This window comes from Rhamphochromis sp. 'chilingali', assembly GCF_963969265.1.
Source record: "Rhamphochromis sp. 'chilingali' genome assembly, chromosome: 19".
NCBI classification, from domain to species: domain Eukaryota; kingdom Metazoa; phylum Chordata; class Actinopteri; order Cichliformes; family Cichlidae; genus Rhamphochromis; species Rhamphochromis sp. 'chilingali'.
Window position 1 is genome coordinate 13,574,253 of NC_137946.1, and position 20,969 is coordinate 13,595,221.

The following is a 20,969-nucleotide window of genomic DNA, read 5'->3' on the forward strand; positions in this document are numbered from 1 at the left end:
AATAAAACGCTTGAATTTTGCTCCCCGTTAACACCCTGCTGTGTCCTTTGCATCTGGGTTCAATGGGACCCAAAGAAGTTGCAGGGCAGCAGTGATAACAAGGAAAGATGAGAAATGCTCTTGGGTTAATGTGTAATTTTGGTGGAGCCAGTCTTAACAGAGGACTTGGAGGAGGGTAATGTATAGCCCGGCTGTTACAGTCCAGTCCATTTATCTGACTTACTAGTGCGCTGACCCTTGTTCACAAGGACTTCCACTGTTAAGGAACACATAAGCTGGACAACTTCAGGTTTGGATTTAAAATGTTCTCAGCTTTTTAGAACATCTGTGCATAATCAGTCGTATCAGTAAAACAAATTTCTTCCACAGGTACCAGGGGTGAATTTTTCATCTGTCCCCCAGGCTCAGTAACTGGAATCTGTCCCTGCGTGGTAAAAGTGTGCAGGGCCTGGCTGGTTACTGCACCGAGGGGCCAGGCTACTCTCCGCAGCCAGATTATCGTCAAGCAGATGCAAACAAATTCACACAAATAACAGTGATTTATGTCCCAATGGCTTTCATAAAGGACGTTTGCATGTGGGTATTTCTTGTTTTATTCATTTATTGGACTTTTTCCTTTTTTTTTTTTTTCTTTTTTTTTTTTATAAAAAAAAGGAAAAACACTGTAAAATCTACTGCTATTTTTAAAAGCTTTGTAGCACATAGAGAAAATGGGGGGAGCTCACTATTACACCAGAATGTGCCTGAATGTGACCCTCCTCACTCTGCAGCACCTGACATGTTCGGCATGACCACTAGGTGGGGCAAGATGATTACTATTGAGGTGCTGGTTAAACATAATCCTCAAGAAAATGCAGCAAATATAGAGGAGACTTTGGTATCTGGCACTTACTCTTATTCTTGATATTTTTGGTTTCTTTTTTAGTGAAAATGTCAATTTACTTTGCAGAAACGTTTTATGCGAGAACAGCAACTGTGTGGGTGGAGTGCAAAGCATAAAGATCTACTGGCATTTCAACTTGAGACCTCTAACACGAGTGGGCAAACATTTCAGAACCTCCTCCTGCCAAAGAGATAGACGTGCATATTATGTGAAACAGCTGGGATATTGTGGGTGCATATCTAACATTAATGCTTAAAAACATTCTTGTACCATAGAAATTTTTTTTTTTTTTTAGTGTCCTGAGTAAATATTTCACTTGCTCAGTGTCAAGAGTCTCTTTGCTCTGCTGGCTCTACAGCCAAAGGACTTTTCTTTAGTTAAAATTTACTTTTTAGCTAAAGAAAAAAAAAAAAAAGGTTTTACATGCATCAGGGACATTAAACTAAAACTGGATCACACCTGACAGATATTTTGGTAAAACTTGGCGTGTCCTCTTTTAGCCTGACACATGACGCCTCACCTTTTAACCTGTGTAGCATATTTCAAAGATTCCTGGGAGGTAATGAGACGAGGAAAAATCTTCCACCCGTCACAGCTTACAGGGGCAAAATATCAGCTTCACACAATGCAATGATTTGAACCCTTTCCCCTTTAGAGTTGTTGATTCTTGTGTACACGCTGTCCACAGCTGGGGAGTTTTCACGCTTCTGCAGCTGTGGAAAAAATATTTATCAACTTTTCCGGAGTCCTTAGCAGCTGTTGCATTTTGTAATCTGTAGGGTAAACGAAGACTTCAGCAGGATGTTCCAAGTGTGGCAATACCTTCTGTTCCCAAACACCCTGAGAAATAACAGGACTTCTTAAACGTGCTTTTCATTAGCACTAATAAACATCTATGACTCGTGCACTGTCAGACATGTCGAATTAAAAATGTAAAAGATCAAAATATTAAGGTTTTAAGCACAAAAACACAGCTGAAAGCTTATTATTGTCCATTATAAGTAAAATAACAGAGCAGTGCAAAAGTCTCTTGCAAATGTATAGAAAATGCATGTCATGAATACAAATACAGGAGGACGTGCTGCCCATGTCTGCACCAGCACATAATGTCTTTACATACATGCAACCTGGTGTGAGGTTATTATAGTTAAAATAAAACTAAAAACCCAAACTAGATGTGGAAAAAACATTTCAACTAATTACAATAAAAACTAGAATTTTGTGATCTTGCAGACATCTTGCTTGATGAGGCATTCATGGGTTCACTGAGACAGTCAGCTGCCTTTAAAAAGTGTTTTTACTCTAATCTATGTGCTGATTTTCTTGAATTTGCACTCAGAAAAATCCCATTTGTGACCCTATATAACCACAAAGCAGCAATTGTGAGAAAAATGCAATTGAAATATATTTTTAAAAAGGGTTATTTATTCAAATAATTAATCATTAAGTTTATACCAAGTATATTTCCATTAATCTACCAATCAAGTACATTTCATTTGACCAGATTCCATTACATGTAACAGTTTACAATGGATACAATTAAATGGAAAATTTATATATTTTTAAATTAGTTCAATTTAGCAATTTTTTTGAGTACAAGTAACAAAGGAGACCATCCAGTACTCTGTCTTCTTTATTAGATTTCCTCCTGATTCTCCCAGTTTCTTTTTTCTGACTTTTGTGTTTTTCCTGCCTTTCAGCTTTGACATGATTATTTTAGCCACTGTGAGTAATAATAAAAATAACAATAATGAGAATGAATAAATAAACAGTAAACATGAACAAGAGGAGCCCATAGAGAATTTATAGAGCTCGTCTTGTAAAAGCAAATGTGTTTGTCACAGCAGTGCATTCGGTTCTTAATTCTGATTCTGATTCTGATTGCAGAAGCTGCCAGACAAGACATTAAGAAGGCTATTAAGAAACTAAATATTAGAAGAAATGTGAATGTTCGCTCTGAGATATCGCCTCCGTTCAATAATCACCGGAAAGACTAAAACAAACACAGAAACTAATAAAAACAAAACATTGAAACAATGAAAACTAAACTAAACAAGAAAATCTGCTCTGGGAACTAACTGAAACTAAACGGACTTAAAAACTAAAAACATAAAAATAAAAAAAATAAAAAACCCATCATAACTCTGAGCTGGTGCTGCCTCTTTAAACAGCCTGGGATGTTTTCCTTTGAGGAATGTGTCCTCTCGATAATGAAAGTGGTTTGCATTTTTGTCTCCCTGCTGTCCAGTCTAAAAAGGGGCGGTAAAAAAAGTGAGTCAAAGGTCAGCGTGTAAGCAGAGAGTGTCCGCATGTCACCTTTGATACTGAAAGCAACAATTTACACTCCAAATGCTCCCAAAACTACAATTATTTATTCAGAATTCTTCATGTAGAAATACTTTATACACATTTACATTTTTCCATTTGAGACAAACTGGTGTCATTAAAAGAAAAAAAATCAAAAGTATGAACACTCAATAGCATACGTCAAAGCTGAGTAATTTACAGTTACTAGATATGTTTCGGCTAACACACGAGAGGAAGTGAGGTTTTCACTGTTCCTATAAAGTGGGAAATCATGCCACAAATAAACTGACAACTAGCTTTTTATCCTCATGAAAAGCTACAAAAATAAAAGGAAACGTGATCAGTCAGTCCTATTAAATATTCACTGCACATCCAGGCCTGTGCTGAGAATCTGCTTTCCTCTCTAACAATAGAGATTCAGTGGAAACGTCCAGCGTCGGTGGCTCGAGCGTGTCCAGAAAGCTCTCTGCGCTTTAGCTTTACCACCTCGCCCCCGATACCGGTAGGGCTGGGGCAGTGTGGTGCGGGGGGGGGGGGGGGAGGGCAGTCTACTCCTACAGCCCTGGCCTATCTAAAAATAACGGCGAGAATAACACAGCAAGGGAAATGGACACGTAGGGTCTGTATTCTCCTCTTAAGTATTTCCAGCAGAGCAGAGAGGGCTGACAAAGTTCAGTACATTGCATCCTCGTATATGTCCGTCCGCAGGCAGAAGAGGATTCCTCCACCCAGCATGAAGATGGTGGCCCCCCAGCCGAGCCCATAGCCCCAGTTGAACTCGTGATAAGTCTGCAGGACCGTTCCATCGATGAACTTGATCGGGTAGAGAACCAGAGCACAGGCCTGCAGAACCACTGAAACCAGAGACAATCATGAGACACTGTTTGTTTAAAATCGTCCATTTGTCCTTTGTCCAAGCGATTAATCAACAAACCCAGTAACTCCAACACCATTAAAATAATCACTGCTACAAGTAAAGCCTTTCAGATTAATCATCCATTTAATGTTTTCTACATCATTTTATAACATAACTAGCTCGTGCTTTCAGAAGGTGAAAGCCATTTAGTTCTCCCAAAATTCATGATTCAAGTCAAAAACGTGACATTAAAGGGCCTCCTCGAGGCGAAACACAAATCTGACAGCAAACAGATGGCTGTAAAGGCAAAAAGTTACTTGTGAAAAGAGGCTTAAGTGTAAGAAGTGAGGAGGCAGCTGGTATAGGTAAGCAGAGAATGGTTATATAAAGCGATTTTCTTCTCTGCCTTTCTGTTCCGTGAGGTGATCTCGTCACAATGAGCTGCCTAAGATTTAGCACGAACAACTATAAATGAATGTCTCCTGAGGAGCCATAGATGAAAACAATTATATGCAAACACATTCTGATTATTCCCCAATAAGCCTCGTCCTGTTTATAGACGAGGACGGAATTATCATAAAGCATAAATTTGTTCTGTCTGCACTCTATAACAGTATTATTTCACACACAAAAGCATCCTGAGGAAAAAAAATAACTTTTTACTGAGTCAAAGTCAGAGCTTGTTTTCTTTCAGTACAGTATAAAAACTTCAGCAAGGGTTTGAGCTGCCAGTGGAGAAAGCATCATGCCAAAAACAAAAGAAATCAGTTTAGACTTGGGAAAAAGAATTGCTGATGTTCCCAAAGCAGGAGATGTATACACAAAGTTATCACAGAGTGTCAAAAACTGGAGTGAGAAGCATCATCAAGAAATTCAAAGCGAGCTACAAAGTACCAAACAAGCCTAGCAGCCTAGGGAAAGAAAACTAGCGAGAGACATGTCTAAAGACCCCAGAACAACTGCAAAGACATGTGAATGACTGAGCCAAATCAGGAAGTGTAGTCTTAAAGTAAAGACTGTTAGGCAGCAGACCAAGAAAATTCCTATTTTGCAAATTCAGGCTAGACTTAAATATGCCAAGGACAACCTGGAGAAAGATTAGATGAGTTGGATGAGACAAAACTAGTGTTCTCTGGCCACAGAGATGGAAGGAAGAGGTGTACAACCCACACCATACTCTGTGGTGCAAGTATTATGCTAAGAGAGTGCTTCAGTGCATCTGGAATTGGGAATCTCATCAAGGTGGAAGGAATAAAAAAGGAGGATATGTGAAGATTTGGACAGAAAACCTCAAGCAGTCAGCAGCTAAACGGGCTCTGGGTGATCGCTTTGTTTTCTAACGCAACGACCCAAAACACACTTCACACTCCTGGTGAAGGACGACCTCCAGAAGATCAACATCAGAAGTCAAAGCCCTGACTTGAATCCTACTGAAAATCTGTGGAGTGAACTGAAGACCAAGGTCCATGACAGGACACCATCACATCTGGAGGAGAGATTCCCCAAAGAAGAATGGACTGGGATTGCTCAGCAGACGCGTGAGAGACACGCTGAAAACTACAGCTAACAACTGCAGGCTGTTATCCAGCAAAAAGGACACACAACTGACTGTTAGCATCAGGAGTGCTAATAATTTTGACCTTGGTAATGTTCGTTTATTTTAAGTGAAATTATTATTTTTTTCTTATGTGCAAAGTAAAATGATTTAAGCATCCACAGTAAAAGTAGGTTGTTTGGAAAAGCTGTTTTACTCTAATAATTCTGTCCTTTGTTTAAATGATTTGGCTGACGCGCAATCTAAGGAAAATATATCTAGCCTCAATCCATGCATAACAAGAATTAGCTTTTTATAGCATTCACTTATCTTGCGAGGATCAAAAAGCGCTTTAAGAGAGGGAAAAAAAAGTGTGTTACAGCATTCATGGGCTTCTGTGTTTTCTATCTAGTTTGTCATCTCCATAAATAGACGCTTTTGAAGAGAACAATCTTTGTGTGACACCCCTCCCTGTGGGTTTCTTGCTCGCTGGAAGCTGGAAGCTTTTTGAAGTGGCCTGTCTTTAATTCCCCCAGAGTGATTGACGTTAACAGCAGATTCTGGCTTTTAAACTAAAACCAGTCTCCCAGCTCTCTCTCACACTCTCTCGTCTTTTTGGTGAAGCGTGGAACAATCATCTTTATTCTTTTCATCTCAATGACACACGAGGTATCACACGAGGAAACAGCTTCCAGGGCTGTGAATCATTTTCCTTTGCATCGCGCAGGATGCAGAAGTCCAGGCGTCTGTGTTCAAAAGGGTACTGTGGCCTTCTCTCACAAACGACTCCAGTTCGTTTTCACGCATGCTAGGTGACGCCTGAGGAATGGTCTTTGTGCAAGTATGACTCCGCCTTTCCTTCCTATGGGAAGAAGCAATGGGTGTGAAGGAGGAATGGCTGTAGCCTGAGACTGCGGTGCTGCTGATGGAGCCCAGGCTGAGCTTGTTCCCTGCTGAGGTCATATTTCTGGACAGAAAGTAAATACCTCACAGTCACAGTCAAGCCAAGGGGTATTTAACAGTCCAGCCCTTCTGCTGTTGCTCCGTCGAGGACTGCGTGCCTGTGTGGCGGCCGTATTCTTGCAAGGCTCTTAAAGTAATTACACATAGGAAAGGATAACACAGCATTCCCCTGCTTTTCCGTCAGTGGCTAACAGTCAAAACCACAGCCATTAAGTCGACCACAGTGGTCCTTTGTGAGTGAGGTTTCAGATACAGAGCAAGACAAAGATCCCTTACAGTTTCCCTTCAGCAGCACACTGTTATCTAATGCTGTATTTAAAAGGCAATGCATACTGTTTGTACTTGCAACAGAAACCAGAAAACTTGCAACAGAAATACTTTAACAAATAAAGAAACACTTTCATTCAGAGTGTGTGACTTTGAAAGATGATACAAGTCTTGTTTCTACACTGAACATGAATCTGCTCCAGGCTCGGTTAGCTAATCACACAGACTGTAACAAGAGGAAACTGGTAACAGAATCCACCTACCAGCTCATTCGACACCCACACAGCAGCATACCTTACTGTTTCATGAAAGAAATGAACTCATTTTAAAATTGATGGTAGCAACAAGTCTCAAAAACGTTGGGACAGGAGCAACAAAAGCCTGGAAAAATAAGTGGAACTAAAAAAAGAAAAAGAAAAAAGGATGGGGTCCACCAATCTATAAGTGATGGAACAAATTTAGAAGAATATTCCTTAATCTACAACTGTTAAGAGTTTCAATACCTCTATGTCCACAGTACATTATTTCAAAAGATTCAAGAATCTGGGAAATCTCCACGCACAAGGGCAAATTCCAAAAAATTACTGGATGCCCGTAATAGTCGGGCCCACAGGCAGCACTGCATTAAAACAGGAATCATTCTGTCACGGAAATCACCGTCTGTTAACACAGTTCACCGTGCTATCCACAAAAGTAAAGAAGAAGCCATGTGAGCACGATCCAGAAACTCTGCCGTCTTCTCTGGGCCTAAGCTCATCTAAAACATACTGAGGCAAAGTGGAAAACTGATCTGAGATCAGACGAATCGGAAACTGGAATTCTTTTTGGAAAACTACAGGGAGTGCAGAATTATTAGGCAAGTTGTATTTTTGAGGAATAATGTTATTATTGAACAACAACCATGTTCTCAATGAACCCAAAAAACTCATTAATATCAAAGCTGAATGTTTTTGGACGTAGTTTTTAGTTAGTTTTTAGTTTTAGCTATTTTAGGGGGATATCTGTGTGTGCAGGTGACTATTACTGTGCATAATTATTAGGCAACTTAACAAAAAACAAATATATACCCATTTCAATTATTTATTTTTACCAGTGAAACCAATATAACATCTCCACATTCACAAATATACATTTCTGACATTCAAAAACAAAACAAAAACAAATCAGCGACCAATATAGCCACCTTTCTCTGCAAGGACACTCAAAAGCCTGCCATCCATGGATTCTGTCAGTGTTTTGATCTGTTCACCATCAACATTGCGTGCAGCAGCAACCACAGCCTCCCAGACACTGTTCAGAGAGGTGTACTGTTTTCCCTCCTTGTAAATCTCACATTTGATGATGGACCACAGGTTCTCAATGGGGATCAGATCAGGTGAAGAAGGAGGCCATGTCATTAGTTTTTCTTCTTTTATACCCTTTCTTGCCAGCCACGCTGTGGAGTACTTGGACGCGTGTGATGGAGCATTGTCCTGCATGAAAATCATGTTTTTCTTGAACGATGCAGACTTCTTCCTGTACCACTGCTTGAAGAAGGTGTCTTCCAGAAACTGGCAGTAGGGCTGGGAGTTGAGCTTGACTCCATCCTCAACCCGAAAAGGCCCCACAAGCTCATCTTTGATGATACCAGCCCAAACCAGTACTCCACCTCCACCTTGCTGGCGTCTGAGTCGGACTGGAGCTCTCTGCCCTTTACCAATCCAGCCACGGGCCCATCCATCTGGCCCATCAAGACTCACTCTCATTTCATCAGTCCATAAAACCTTAGAAAAACCAGTCTTGAGATATTTCTTGGCCCAGTCTTGACGTTTCAGCTTGTGTGTCTTGTTCAGTGGTGGTCGTCTTTCAGCCTTTCTTACCTTGGCCATGTCTCTGAGTATTGCACACCTTGTGCTTTTGGGCACTCCAGTGATGTTGCAGCTCTGAAATATGGCCAAACTGGTGGCAAGTGGCATCTTGGCAGCTGCACGCTTGACTTTTCTCAGTTCATGGGCAGTTATTTTGCGCCTTGGTTTTTCCACACGCTTCTTGCGACCCTGTTGACTATTTTGAATGAAACGCTTGATTGTTCGATGATCACGCTTCAGAAGCTTTGCAATTTTGAGACTGCTGCATCCCTCTGCAAGATATCTCACTATTTTTGACTTTTCTGAGCCTTTCAAGTCCTTCTTTTGACCCATTTTGCCAAAGGAAACGACGTTGCCTAATAATTATGCACACCTGATATAGGGTGTTGATGTCATTAGACCACACCCCTTCTCATTACAGAGATGCACATCACCTAATATGCTTGATTGGTAGTAGGCTTTCGAGCCTATACAGCTTGGAGTAAGACAACATGCATGAAGAGGATGATGTGGACAAAATACTCATTTGCCTAATAATTCTGCACTCCCTGTATGGAGAAGAGATCTTGTCCATCTTGTTGACAGCAATCAGTCCAAAAGCATCTCTGATGGTATGGCTGCGTACATATTTAGAAAGACACCGTCGGCACTCAAAGCTCCCAGAATCCAATTTCAGACATGACCGGGACATCATTCCACTCAGCAGCGATAAACATAGCATTGTTCCAACTTTTTACAGACATATTGCCGCCATTACACTTAATTTTTCCTTTTTTTTTTTCTTTTTTTTTTAAAAAAGGGACACTTTCTCAAATACGTTTCCTTTATTAAATAAAATAAAGATTTATGCTGTTTGCAAAACATAATTTTCTGTTTTTATTTACATTTACATTTTACAGCATCCAAGCTTTTTAGAATTGGGGTTGTAGATTTCTTAAAATGTGACAGTTATTACTTCAGGTTTGGTCTATAGGCACAGTGTAAAACTGTCTGCTCCTTATATAATTTTATTTCGCAAACTGGAAAACTTGAACTTGGCACGAGTGAAGTAGCAGAAAGTGGTTTGCGCTTCATCACCGTTTTGAAAGTAAAGTGAGCACAATCTTTGAGTCAGTCACTTTGGTGCCGTATACCATTTGGAGCAATATGCTCTGACCGCTCGTTTTAATTATACGCTTTTAATTTATATTCATTCTCATCAGTGTCACAGTTTATTTTTACCCTAAGGGCAATTCTTACAAAGCACGCAAGAAGCAGCAGTCCAACTACGAGGCAGTTATGGGCGAGGAGTCTGTGGTGGCTTTTTTTTGTTTTTTTCCTCTCAGTGACTTCACTTTGTTGGTAAGTCTGCAAATTCTGTGGCTGCCTTTTCTTGGCACATCAGCCTGCAGGTCTCCAAAGGCAATACCACAGAGAAAACAAGCTCAGCCTGCAAGGCTCACTCGCCTGTGTCTTTTGCATGCTTCTATTTAATGTGAGCAGTGGAGCACAAACACAGGCATATATGGAAACTGCTGAAACACTGGGTTATTAGCCAAACATTATAAAAAGTGAATGAATGAATAAATAAATATATGGGAAAGGTGACATACCTGCAGTGAAGAGGAATATTGCCACAGTGCGGTAGTGTTGTCTTTGCGTGCCCCTGCACAGGGAAATAACGGCCACCAAAAAGGCCACCAGAGTCGTGGCTGCACCGACACCTAGCAACACCAGGGTGGCGATCTGCCAGTCTGCAAGAACAGGACACATGCAGGTTAAAGAGGAGCATCCTACTCATCAACAAAAGCTCGATTCACAGTTGAGCACGGCTGAATTGAACCGCTGTGTTGACAAACACGAAACAAGAGCTAATCCTGCAGAGAGAACTGAATGACGCAGAGAGTCATCAGGCCCGCATCAGGAATGCAACCGTCAAGAACATAATTAGTGACTCAAAGTCCCTGTAATGAGAACAGATGCAAAAATCCAAGGCTGAATCTCATGTTAATGCACGTTATTTAATCTTAGTTGTCCTGCTGGTTGGCTACATTTTTGCCCTACTTTTCTAGCTGTTCATATTTGTGCATGTCAACAAACTACATTTTTAGTCCTAAGACAGTATCATGTGGCAACCTCTGGAATTAAAAAAAAAAATCAGGCCTGTGCAGAAATGTCAAGAACTGCATACAAATGGAGACAAATCAGCAGCCCTATGTTCAAATGTTAAACTTTGCAAGAAAAATAAAACTTTTTTTTTTTTTGCGCAATCTGGTAAAAAAAAAAGAACAAACACACATCTGTTTTTTAAAACTAATATACAGCTTTGTGACAATTCTGCCATTTATTTTCTTTAATGCTCGTTTAACTTGCATTAAGGCTTCAAAGCAGGAGGTTGGCAGGTAGATGCTGTTACCTCCACCTGTCTGCAAACTCAGTCAGTGAAATGCATGGTTAATTCCATTCCAGGCACGTCCAGCTCCAGTTTTGATGGGTGAAATTCTAGTTTTCAGTTGGTCTCTTTTTATGCCCAGTCATGTTACCGACCTGCTCCTAAGTAGCTGCAAAATGCCTGTGCTCCAACTTTCTTGAGATGTGCTGTTGATGTATCCATCATATAATAGTAAAATGTCTCAGTTTAAACATTCAATATGTTTATTATGGTCTACTGCAAATACAAATATGGGTTTCTGAAATCTGCAAACCATTACACTCATTTTTATTTATATTTTATGCAGGGTTCCAACTTTCTTGGAACTGAGTTTGTAATCAAAATTTTCCAAATACAGTCTATGGTTATGTATTATGTATATGTCTCCTTGGTCCTTGGAGGCTTTGGGTTATGAAACAGGAGTTTGTGATTGTGAATGCCAGCTTCTTCCAAATTCTTGCAGCCACAGTGGCTTTTTTAATGCCACATTTACTTAACATATTCCAAACAAACTGCTCCTGTTGGAAAAGTAAAACTAAAATCTTCCTGCGCGTCACATTCTTTCCTGGAAAGACCTCCACAGCACCAGGCTTTTAAAAGCAGCACGTGGCCTTTTTTGAATGGAGCTTAACTCTGTTCAAGCAAGTGTTGGTACAGAGACTGAAACCAGCAACACATTCAGGAGAAAATCTTTTGTCTGCTCGACCTTGATTGCGCATCCTCTCTTTGATCTCCCGCCCTACCTTAAACGACTTGGCTCGGAAAGAGAATTTGCATTTGGTTAACAAGCTCACCGCACAATTTTCGCTGGGTGTGTCTCTCCCTGAGCTTCTGGTTATTTGTCATAATGATGGTAAAAAGCTATGGTGAATTTTTCTATCAGGAACTGCCACTGTAGATGAAATTCAAGAACAAGGGTGAGAACCTTTGTACGTGCCTAATTAGTCTCTTTCGCCACTGGATGAACTGCACCTTTAACCTCAACACACCCATCCGCTCTTGTTTTAATGAGCTCTGCAGACACTCAGAGCAACAAACCCGCCTCCTATTCACCCCAACACATTCCACAATATCAAAGAGAGGTCAATCACACCAAGGGTGCATGTGCAAAGTCCTGTGAAAAATGATCAACAGCTAAAAATTTTAAATATTTTAAACATTTAAGCCACAAAATGAGGAAACTTAAATGGAACGGTCCAATTTTATCCTTGAAGTCTTCCTTTATTTATTTCAATAGTAACAGTGAGCGACTGTGTGTTTAATAAAGATGAAAGCTCCTGCTAATAGCCTTACTGTACAGGACAAAAGTCAACTGTTCCCAAATCTAGTAAATTTAATGCGGATTTGCTTCCCTGGGGGGAAAGGATGGGGGTCGGGGGACGTGGCTTTTCTGCCTGACAAAAGGCGACTTAGGGGGTCCTGGCTTGGTGAGGTTGATGAAGGGGAAGATGCTGAATGTGTCTCTCCAAATCCACTAAAAGCCTTCTGCTTGCTGGGGTGGGTTAACTCTTTGTGTTCCAGAGGGATTATGCATAGCTTTCTTGCATATAAACACTTTACCTAAGCACAGAGTTAAAGCATTAGAAAACAATGAGCACCAGCCCTTTGTTAAATAGTTCTCATCCAGCTGTCACAAAAATCAACAGTTAAAGCTTGGTCAGGTGTGGCTTTGTCACTGAGCATCACTGTGAGGCTGTCACGGTGAAACCACGTCATCGATCTGGAATGTAGAGAGGAAATTTATCAGCTGCGCGAGAAGTCTGAATGCCTCATCTATTGACCAGCAGCCAACTAAAACAAAGTCTGCCCAGGGGATGGTGGTCAGAGCTTGTAGTCAGACTGTTTGCGCAGTCCAGTATCCTCTTTGTTTATTTCAAAACAGGATATATCCTGTGCGCTATGACATAATTACAAACACCACATCACTAAAACCACCCTTCAGATCGAAAACGTGTTTATAGGATCAATCTGAGCTGTAAACAACAAAAAACTTGGTCGTGGGTTTTCAACCTCTTCAACAAACAAAACAGCATTCGGGCTCCAAGAGCAACAGCGCACTGTTAAACAAACAAACAAAACACACTGTTCCTACCAGATGTGAGGGTGGAGAAGCAGCTCCACTGGGGCTCGTCCGTGGGATGCCGAGCCACCGATTGGGAGCATGACTCCCACAGAGACAGGGAGAAATGCTCCGCGGTGACCCAGGCTGGACTGAGTAGAGCCACCACGTCCAGACACAGCGCCAGGAAGACGCACAGCAGAGCGATGAGCTTGAAGGGTCGGAACACGTACACCTCGTTCACGGACATCTTCTCCTCACAGGGTACACGGCAGCACGTCGGTCACAGTTACTAAACTCGCTGGAGGTCTGCGTGCTTCCTCTCCCACCATAGCCCTCACTGCTCCACGCGTGTCCAGCTGGAACAGTTTAACAGGAGACATCCGGTTGAATCAGTTTTTCAAAATAATCCATTTTATGGGTTTATATTATATTATATTATATTATATTATATTATATTATATTATATTATATTATATTATATTATATTATATTATATTGGCAGTATTTTTGGTATAGTGATAACATTACATTATTATTTTCAGGTTACATTTACTGCTTTGTTAACTTTCTTTGTATAAATTAGGGGTGTCAAACATTAGGCCAAGGGCCCAGAATCGGCCCAGAAAAGACTCCAGCCCGATCATCCGGAGTTTTGACTAAATTTTCGTATGTTTTACATATAAAAACATATAATAAAGACTCCACCAACTCATTGCCATTCATACTAAAAAACAAAGTAAGTAATGAACAATTAAATGACGAAAAAAAATTGTTTTCTACTATCTACTCTAACATTTTTTTAATTGAATTTCTATTTGTTTTGCTTTTATAGTTCATAGTAAAGAATATTCTCTGTGAATTAATTCATGGAAACAGCCCGAGCAATGAATCACCAAAATGTTTTTCTGTGATTTTAGACATTTATCATAGTTTTACTGGTCTGGCCCATGTAAGATCAAAGTTAGCTGCATATGGACTCAATCTAAAACAATTTTGGCATCCCTGGTGTAAATGATCGCAAAGAAAAAAGGTTGCAGTGTAAAGTGGAATGCCATTTATTTATTTGTCTTTTTAGCTATGAAAAAAATTAAGTAAAATAAAATAAAATCTCTAAATAAACAGACACACAAAGACAAAACCACATTTAACTGTTATTTGTTATTTGTCAGTTCGTGAACTCAGTACATAAATCCTATAGTATTCCTCCTGAGATACACGAGTGTCAGTGTCTGTGCTTTTATTTTGAAATGCAAGTCATCGTATTCAGACTTGTTTTAGATCTTTGTGGATTGGTTTGTTGTCAGGCGCCCAACAAGTTTGTAAAAATAAAGAAATTCTCAAAAGCAGTGGTCGAAAAAAGTATTTTCTTCTGTGTACACAATAGAAGGATTTAAATGCTGAAAAACACATTATACATATTATACAGCAAGGCGGAAGAAACGACATTATTAAAGCTCAGCTAAACTCAGTGAACACAGTAGGATAAAGTAGGTTTGTGTATAGAGTGACTAAACAGACTAAACAGTAACACAATGACACCTTCAAAGGGGCAGATTCTGATAAACATGCAGAGATTTCCTCCGCCTGAGTTTAGACAATAGTTGGGATTTAAAATAGTTTTTTTTTAATTATTTTTATTATTTTATAAATGTTTGTGTATATCTGCATTAGCTTTCGTGAATGGAAAGTACCTCAGATCACATTGCGAGCTGCCCCTTTTGGCATCGCCCATAAACCAAAGCAAATATTGTGATGTTTTAATAATCCAGCAGAGGGCACACATGCGACATTCTCTAGCAAAAACTATTTCTGCTCTCACCACTTTCATACACTTTGTGTTGTTGATTTTAGAAAGACCAACAGAGGGATTTTTATGCACAGGCTGACCACAGAAATCCTGTGTTTGTTGGGAATTGTTGTGACAGTGCAACAGAGGAACTGACTGTCAGCTTCTTGGTATTTTCTGTTAATCCTGATTTGGCCTCTTCTAACACTCAGTGTGTAGGCTGAGCTCTCTGAAATTTTTTTAACCTCTTTTGTAAAACAATCCCTCAATGATCCATGTCTAAACGCATACGTTGTATATCGTCCATAAACAGCAGCAGATTAAAAAAAACAAACACCTAATAAATCCTTAAATTAAATGACAAGGGTAAAATGAGATTTAACTATACAGTATTAGAGAGGAACAAAACTCCCACACTCACAAATAAACAAAGAAACGAATGCAATGCAATGCAAAAAATAAGTACACATTTAAACAGTAAAAGATATCAGTGTGTGTTTGGTTTTAGAAATTAATGCCTGTATTTATTTTTGATATTATGTTTGATGTATTTAAGGCAATATTGTTTTACTGAGGCATTTATTTTCTCTGAAAGAAAAAGGATTGCTCCTCTATGCAGCATGATCATGTTGAGGTTCTTCTTCAGTCCATATGCCTTGTGATATATTTCCATCTTCTGGTGAACTGCATAACTGCAGGGTATGAACTCCAAGGTGAGGCCGTGCTTGCAGGAAGTTTTTCGGAATTAATAAGTTGAATAGTTCCAAAAGTTTGTCTAAAGATGGAGGTAAGACAGTGGAGGTGAGAGTGTTTTCATATATTGCCACTGTTACAGTGCTGGAGCAGGGTGCAATTATTCTAACAACTGCTTCCACTGTCACACCAACAAGAACAAGAACAAGAGATGCTTACTATCCTTACATGGTGCAGATAGCAAGTTAAAGTGACCGATTTACTTGATTCCACAAAAAATGCAAAAAAAGATAAAAGGAAAGGGAGTAGATGTGATTGAATTTTGTTGGACCTTCACACAGTTTTGGTTGAGCAAATTATTGACCAAAAAACTGTCAAACATCTGCCTCACATGATATCAGCAGTGCTAAACCAGTTGTTTTGACCTACTTTGGCAGCTTATACTTCCATTTCCTCTTTCTTTTTTCCACCTTGAATGTGACCTGCTCCATGAGAAAAATTGCAAGAAAAATGCAAAAAAAAAAAGCAAGAAAAATAGTTTTCTTGCAGCACTGATTACATTTGTGTATATATATTATCATGATAATTATTATCATTATTTTTGGTTTTTAACAGTTTTGCCACTTGAAGAAATGCATTACACACTTTCAACATCCAAGCCTGATTATTTATTTTGTACAAAAGACATAATGGATGTACAAATATTTTAAGTACATGATTTTTTTTCTCTAACTAAAGTTGCCTTGTGTAAAGTACAAACAAAACGGAGTACTTTGAATTACACCTCTGCTGCCTTCCTGCCCAATTGGGTTTAATTCTACCCCTATCATTTGTTGCCTGGATTACAGGTTTTCAGTGTATCTGACATAATGAGAGTTTCAGACTAATGCCACCCTTCTCAGTCCTAATGGCACTGCCAAGCTGCCAGCAGGGCATCTGAGTAGGGGGGATCTAGTATTAGGCATATCCATGGACAGAGCGTTGCTCGTTTCCTTTAAACGCCCCTCCTCCCCGACTGAACAGGCAGAGTGCTCTGTCATCCTCCTCCAAAAGCCCCTCATTAGAAAATCTGCCGAGCAGACAAAGCTACTTGAGACAGCACAATGGTGACTCCCCACATGGTGATTTAAATGAGCATAAAGGGAATCCAGGTCATGCATTTCTTTTTTGGATCCTCTCCCTAATTGTAACTTGTCCACCCAGCCACCCACCTATAAAAAAAATGTCTGTTTGGTCTAAATCCCGTTTTAAACCTTTAGGTATATTATATACACTCCCACAACATGGATGCACATCACATGGCTGTTCAACAGCCATGATAAAAATACACAAATCTAATAAATAAATGGTTAGATAAAATGAAAATTAGAAAAGGGGCAGACAGAGCATGGAGAAAAGAACACCCATGTCTCATTCAGCATGCTATATAAGTTATATTCATAACAATGTTAAAAGTGACTTTGAGTCTTAGAAAAAAATGCTTCTTTAACTGTTTGTCCCATGATGTCATCCTCTATTGCTCATCACTGTCTTCGTGGAGTGGCTGCAGCTGGTTAGACTCAGAATAAGCCTCTCAGAGTTTTGCTGGGTATGAATAAGCTTCTATGGTAACTGACGAGGTCTCGTTTAATGATGCTGCCATTACTAAAGAAGTGCGTCCTGCTCATCTCTTTACCGTAACACCACCATTAAATCATCAGGAGTCCTGTTGGAGTCAGACCGTGGAAGCAGATGTGTATAAATTACTTCCCTTTAAATCGTCACGGGTCAGGGATTTTAACTCGGATACAGTCATTAGTTTATTCCTTTATTGTGTAGAGGATTTTCATTATGTTTGATTAAAATAATGCAGCAACAAATGAGATGAAGCAAAAAAAAAAAAAATTAAAAATTAAAATCTAAAAAACAAAAAAGGATAGAAAAAGTCAGGAGATCATCTGTGTCATAGTGATTCATCCTCCTGGAAACATGAATGTACACTTTTGTAGCAATTCAATCTACAGTTGTTCAGATTTGTCACTTTCAACCAAAATGAGGACTGGGATTTTTTACCTTCAGCATTTTTCATTCATCATTCAACTGCCTAAGTTCTTCATTTATAGGTCCAGGTGTTTATCCTGTGGCTAATCCCCCATGGATTATTCATCCCCTTTGGATTGTTTTCCTATTTCACTCATCACTGTCACTCCTGGTTAAATCTCAAGACTAATGACACATGGCAGCACACTAACGATTTCTGCCCATCACAACTATAAGAGCAGCAGGATTTCCTGAAAAGTACCCTGAACCCCAAACTCCTCAACTTGCATTTCCTCCTTTTTTTTTCTTTTTCTTTTCTGTCATCACAGTCAGATCCAGTTCATTTCAGAGCAGCTGGGTTTGAAGTGCCTTGCTCAAGGTCATGTTGACAGTTAATGCTGAGGGAGTCGACAGCATGTCTCCTTTACTTTATGCACTCAGATTTAGAAGCTTATCAGGGGATTTAAACTGATGGCTTTTGCAGTTTCAAGTCTATAGTCAAGTCTGTTACTGTGAGTCAGCAAAACACTGTGAATGATTTATGAATAGGAAAGTTATAGATTAGTTAAATGTGCTGAACTGAGAAATGCACTGTCATCACTGTTGCATCACTGCAAGACATCAATCTACAATAAAGGTGGAGAGAGGACAAATGGGATCAATAAGATAAGAAGGATGTTTTTGCTTGATTAGTGTCATCGGTTGTCATCAGATGGGTGAAAATTTTGACTCGAGATCATCTCAGTAATTACTTTGCTGTAGTGTGTTACACCAGATGGAGTCATGCGGTGTCAGTGAATACTGCATTTCTTCTAAATGAAAGAGAAATCCAGTAACAGTAAGATCTGAGTCTAGTTTATGTTGTTGCTTGATGGCAGATTTATTCCTGGACACTACACTGTTTCTGTTCTGCATTCTGCATTCACCCTCAAGCTGTAGCCCCCCTGTGTTTTCTGGATACCCACCTGTCTCTCAGTGACTTGACCACTTTGGGCCTGGTCTGCCAGCTTGTGGACATCTGTTTACTTCCTCCTCCATCAGTCGTCATGGTTGCAACCCCCCCACTATCACCACCACACACCCCCACCCTTGCCATCGGCCCTTCTCCGCCCTTCTCTCGTGTTTCCCCCAGACACCAGCTGTGAACCACTTATGCTTATCCTGCAGTCAACCTCGTTCAGCCTTGTGATAAGGACAGCAAGGACAGGAGTGCTTCTGGCCAGTGTGCTTTGCTCTATGTTTGCTGACCCAGAAATATCTAAATAAGCACACTAAAATTCAATGTGACCATGTAGATGTATAAAAACAAATTAGATATCAGAAATTGTACCTGTGGTTAAATAGTAAAGAGATAAATATAGTCTTGAATTCTTCCTTGTTATTTGTTTACTACACTGGTGACCAACTAGAATGACCTTCAGAACTTTCTAGTTGCCATCCATATATCCTTTTTTTATGGATGCCATTTCATCTTTTTTTTTTTATTGTGTTGGGAGGTTTTGATCTCCATTTCTCTCCGGGAAAAACACTGATAAAATATGAGCAGACAACAAGAGAGAAGCTGTCAGATGTATTCAATGTGAAACACTTCCTCTTAACACTGGATTTAGTCATGTCACAGCAGCTTAAAACTCTTAAAACACTTAACACAATGCAGTGAAAAGGGAACCAAAGTGATTTGATTGTCAAAAAACAAATAACTGGATGGGATTTTCAATTCGATCTTCCCAATCAGCTAGTAAGTTGCATATGACCTATTAGGAGTAAAGGGAGAACAGAATGGGCCCAGGTATTGAACCCTGAGGGACGCCACATGAGGTGATGGCTGAAGATGACACACTGAAATAAAAATAATTCAAGGCAGGAGTGGTTTCTCCCACCCACTGATTTAACTTGTGAATTATTGAGCTTCAACACTGGAATCAAGTGTAAGATTAAGACGATGGAGCAACCTTGTGAATCAGACTCTAAACGAAGAAATCAACTGGAATTTTTCCAACATAGTATAACTTTGGGGCCCATTTTAAAAAAAATAATATTCAAGTCAGATAGAAAGACAGACATTGATTTAATAGCCAAAAAATGGAATTATGTGACCAGATTTGGAAAGTCGCTGAGTACATGTTCACTTTTGGCATGTGGCTCTGTGTGACACAGCACCCAGCTGAGAGCCAAAACCCCCAAATCTGCTTTCTCCCCATATGCCCACAACCGAATAAACCACCTCCTGCACTGCCGCTTTCTCCTCTGTCCCTTTTGTCAGACTGCAGGCAGTGGTCCACAGCCCTTGGGGAGCTCACTGAGGGAGGTGTGGCACAGCCAGTGATCAGAGTGAATTAGAGTTATGTGTGACATGCAAAGGAGAGGCTCCAGAATGTGACAACAGCTGAGTTTTAAAGTGAAGCTTTTTCTGCCTGAGGGGAGAGGAATAGACGACAAAGACACCGAAGTCTGCTGTGAGAAGAGTCAACTTCTTTTGTTGGCTCTTTAAAAAAAACAGAGACCTGTTATTCATTTGTCTTTTCATTTAACACAGTGGGATACTTAACAGTGTGTTTTTTTGCATCAATTTGAACATGGCTGCCACAGTATAAAAAAGGCCATCCTTATTTGCAGGCCTAATTAACATCCTGATGCCTTGAGCAGTTAAATTCCCACATGCAAACATGCACATGAATGTCTAATCGAGTCAGAATCTACATAAAAAGGCTGAAATCCGAATCTATAAAATTTGACTGTACTCTACAGTATGTTAAGCTGATTATGACTCGTTTTCTATCTACATCCAAAATCCAGTGCAAGTTAGATTGAAAGAATGCACTCAGTTGCCTTTTAAACTATAAAATGGAATAATATAACCCAAGATTTGATAACTCATGAGTAGAACAGGATTTGAAAAACAGAACTTTGAGACATTTAGGCTCATAAAGAAGAAAATATGGTGTAGGAGCGCTCAGACTGATTTTTAGCGAACCTGGAGGTGTTAAAAATTTAATGCTGTTCAGGCATTATTGGAAAAATGCCGTTCGTGGAACTCTATACGCTTGTTTTGTGGCCTACTTTTGAGCCCCAGAAGTCATCTCTGGTCCATAAATTTCAGAACAATGGTGCACATTTGTTATGTGAAGTTTGGCTCGATATTACATTTATTCCTGTTGGGAGTATTAAGTGACAACTCTAAAGCGCTGCAGCTCACCTTTCCCCTGTTTATGGTGTTAGCTATGAAGCCTCTACTAGGCCAACAGAGTTTTCAGTGATATTGATACGGCACCAACATAACTGGCACAAAGATTTAAAAATAAAATCATAGCAACTTTCATAGCCACAAGGGTTAAAACCGTT

At 39.8% G+C, this 20,969-nt stretch overlaps 1 protein-coding gene across 1 annotated transcript; it reads right to left on the bottom strand.

Moving 5' to 3' along the window:
* Window positions 1–2,288: 2,288 nt before the first annotated feature.
* LOC308387340 (transmembrane protein 47-like) lies at window positions 2,289–13,493 on the bottom strand. The gene is made up of 3 exons (XM_080867299.1): window positions 13,160–13,493; window positions 10,250–10,390; window positions 2,289–4,044 (listed from the first exon to the last, which is right to left on the bottom strand). The coding sequence occupies exons 1-3, from the start codon at window positions 13,374–13,376 to the stop codon at window positions 3,863–3,865; spliced, it is 540 nt and encodes a 179-aa protein (XP_080723425.1). The 5' UTR covers window positions 13,377–13,493; the 3' UTR covers window positions 2,289–3,862.
* Window positions 13,494–20,969: the final 7,476 nt, after the last annotated feature.

Coding starts and splice junctions, on each gene's coding strand:
- LOC308387340 (XM_080867299.1), bottom strand. CDS start 13,376: ATGTCCGTGAACGAGGTGTACGTGTTCCGACCCTTCAAGCTCATCGCT. Junction 10,391..13,159: donor CTTCTCCACCCTCACATCTG/GTAGGAACAGTG, acceptor CTGTTCTTGCAG/ACTGGCAGATCGCCACCCTG. Junction 4,045..10,249: donor AATATTCCTCTTCACTGCAG/GTATGTCACCTT, acceptor CTCTGGTTTCAG/TGGTTCTGCAGGCCTGTGCT.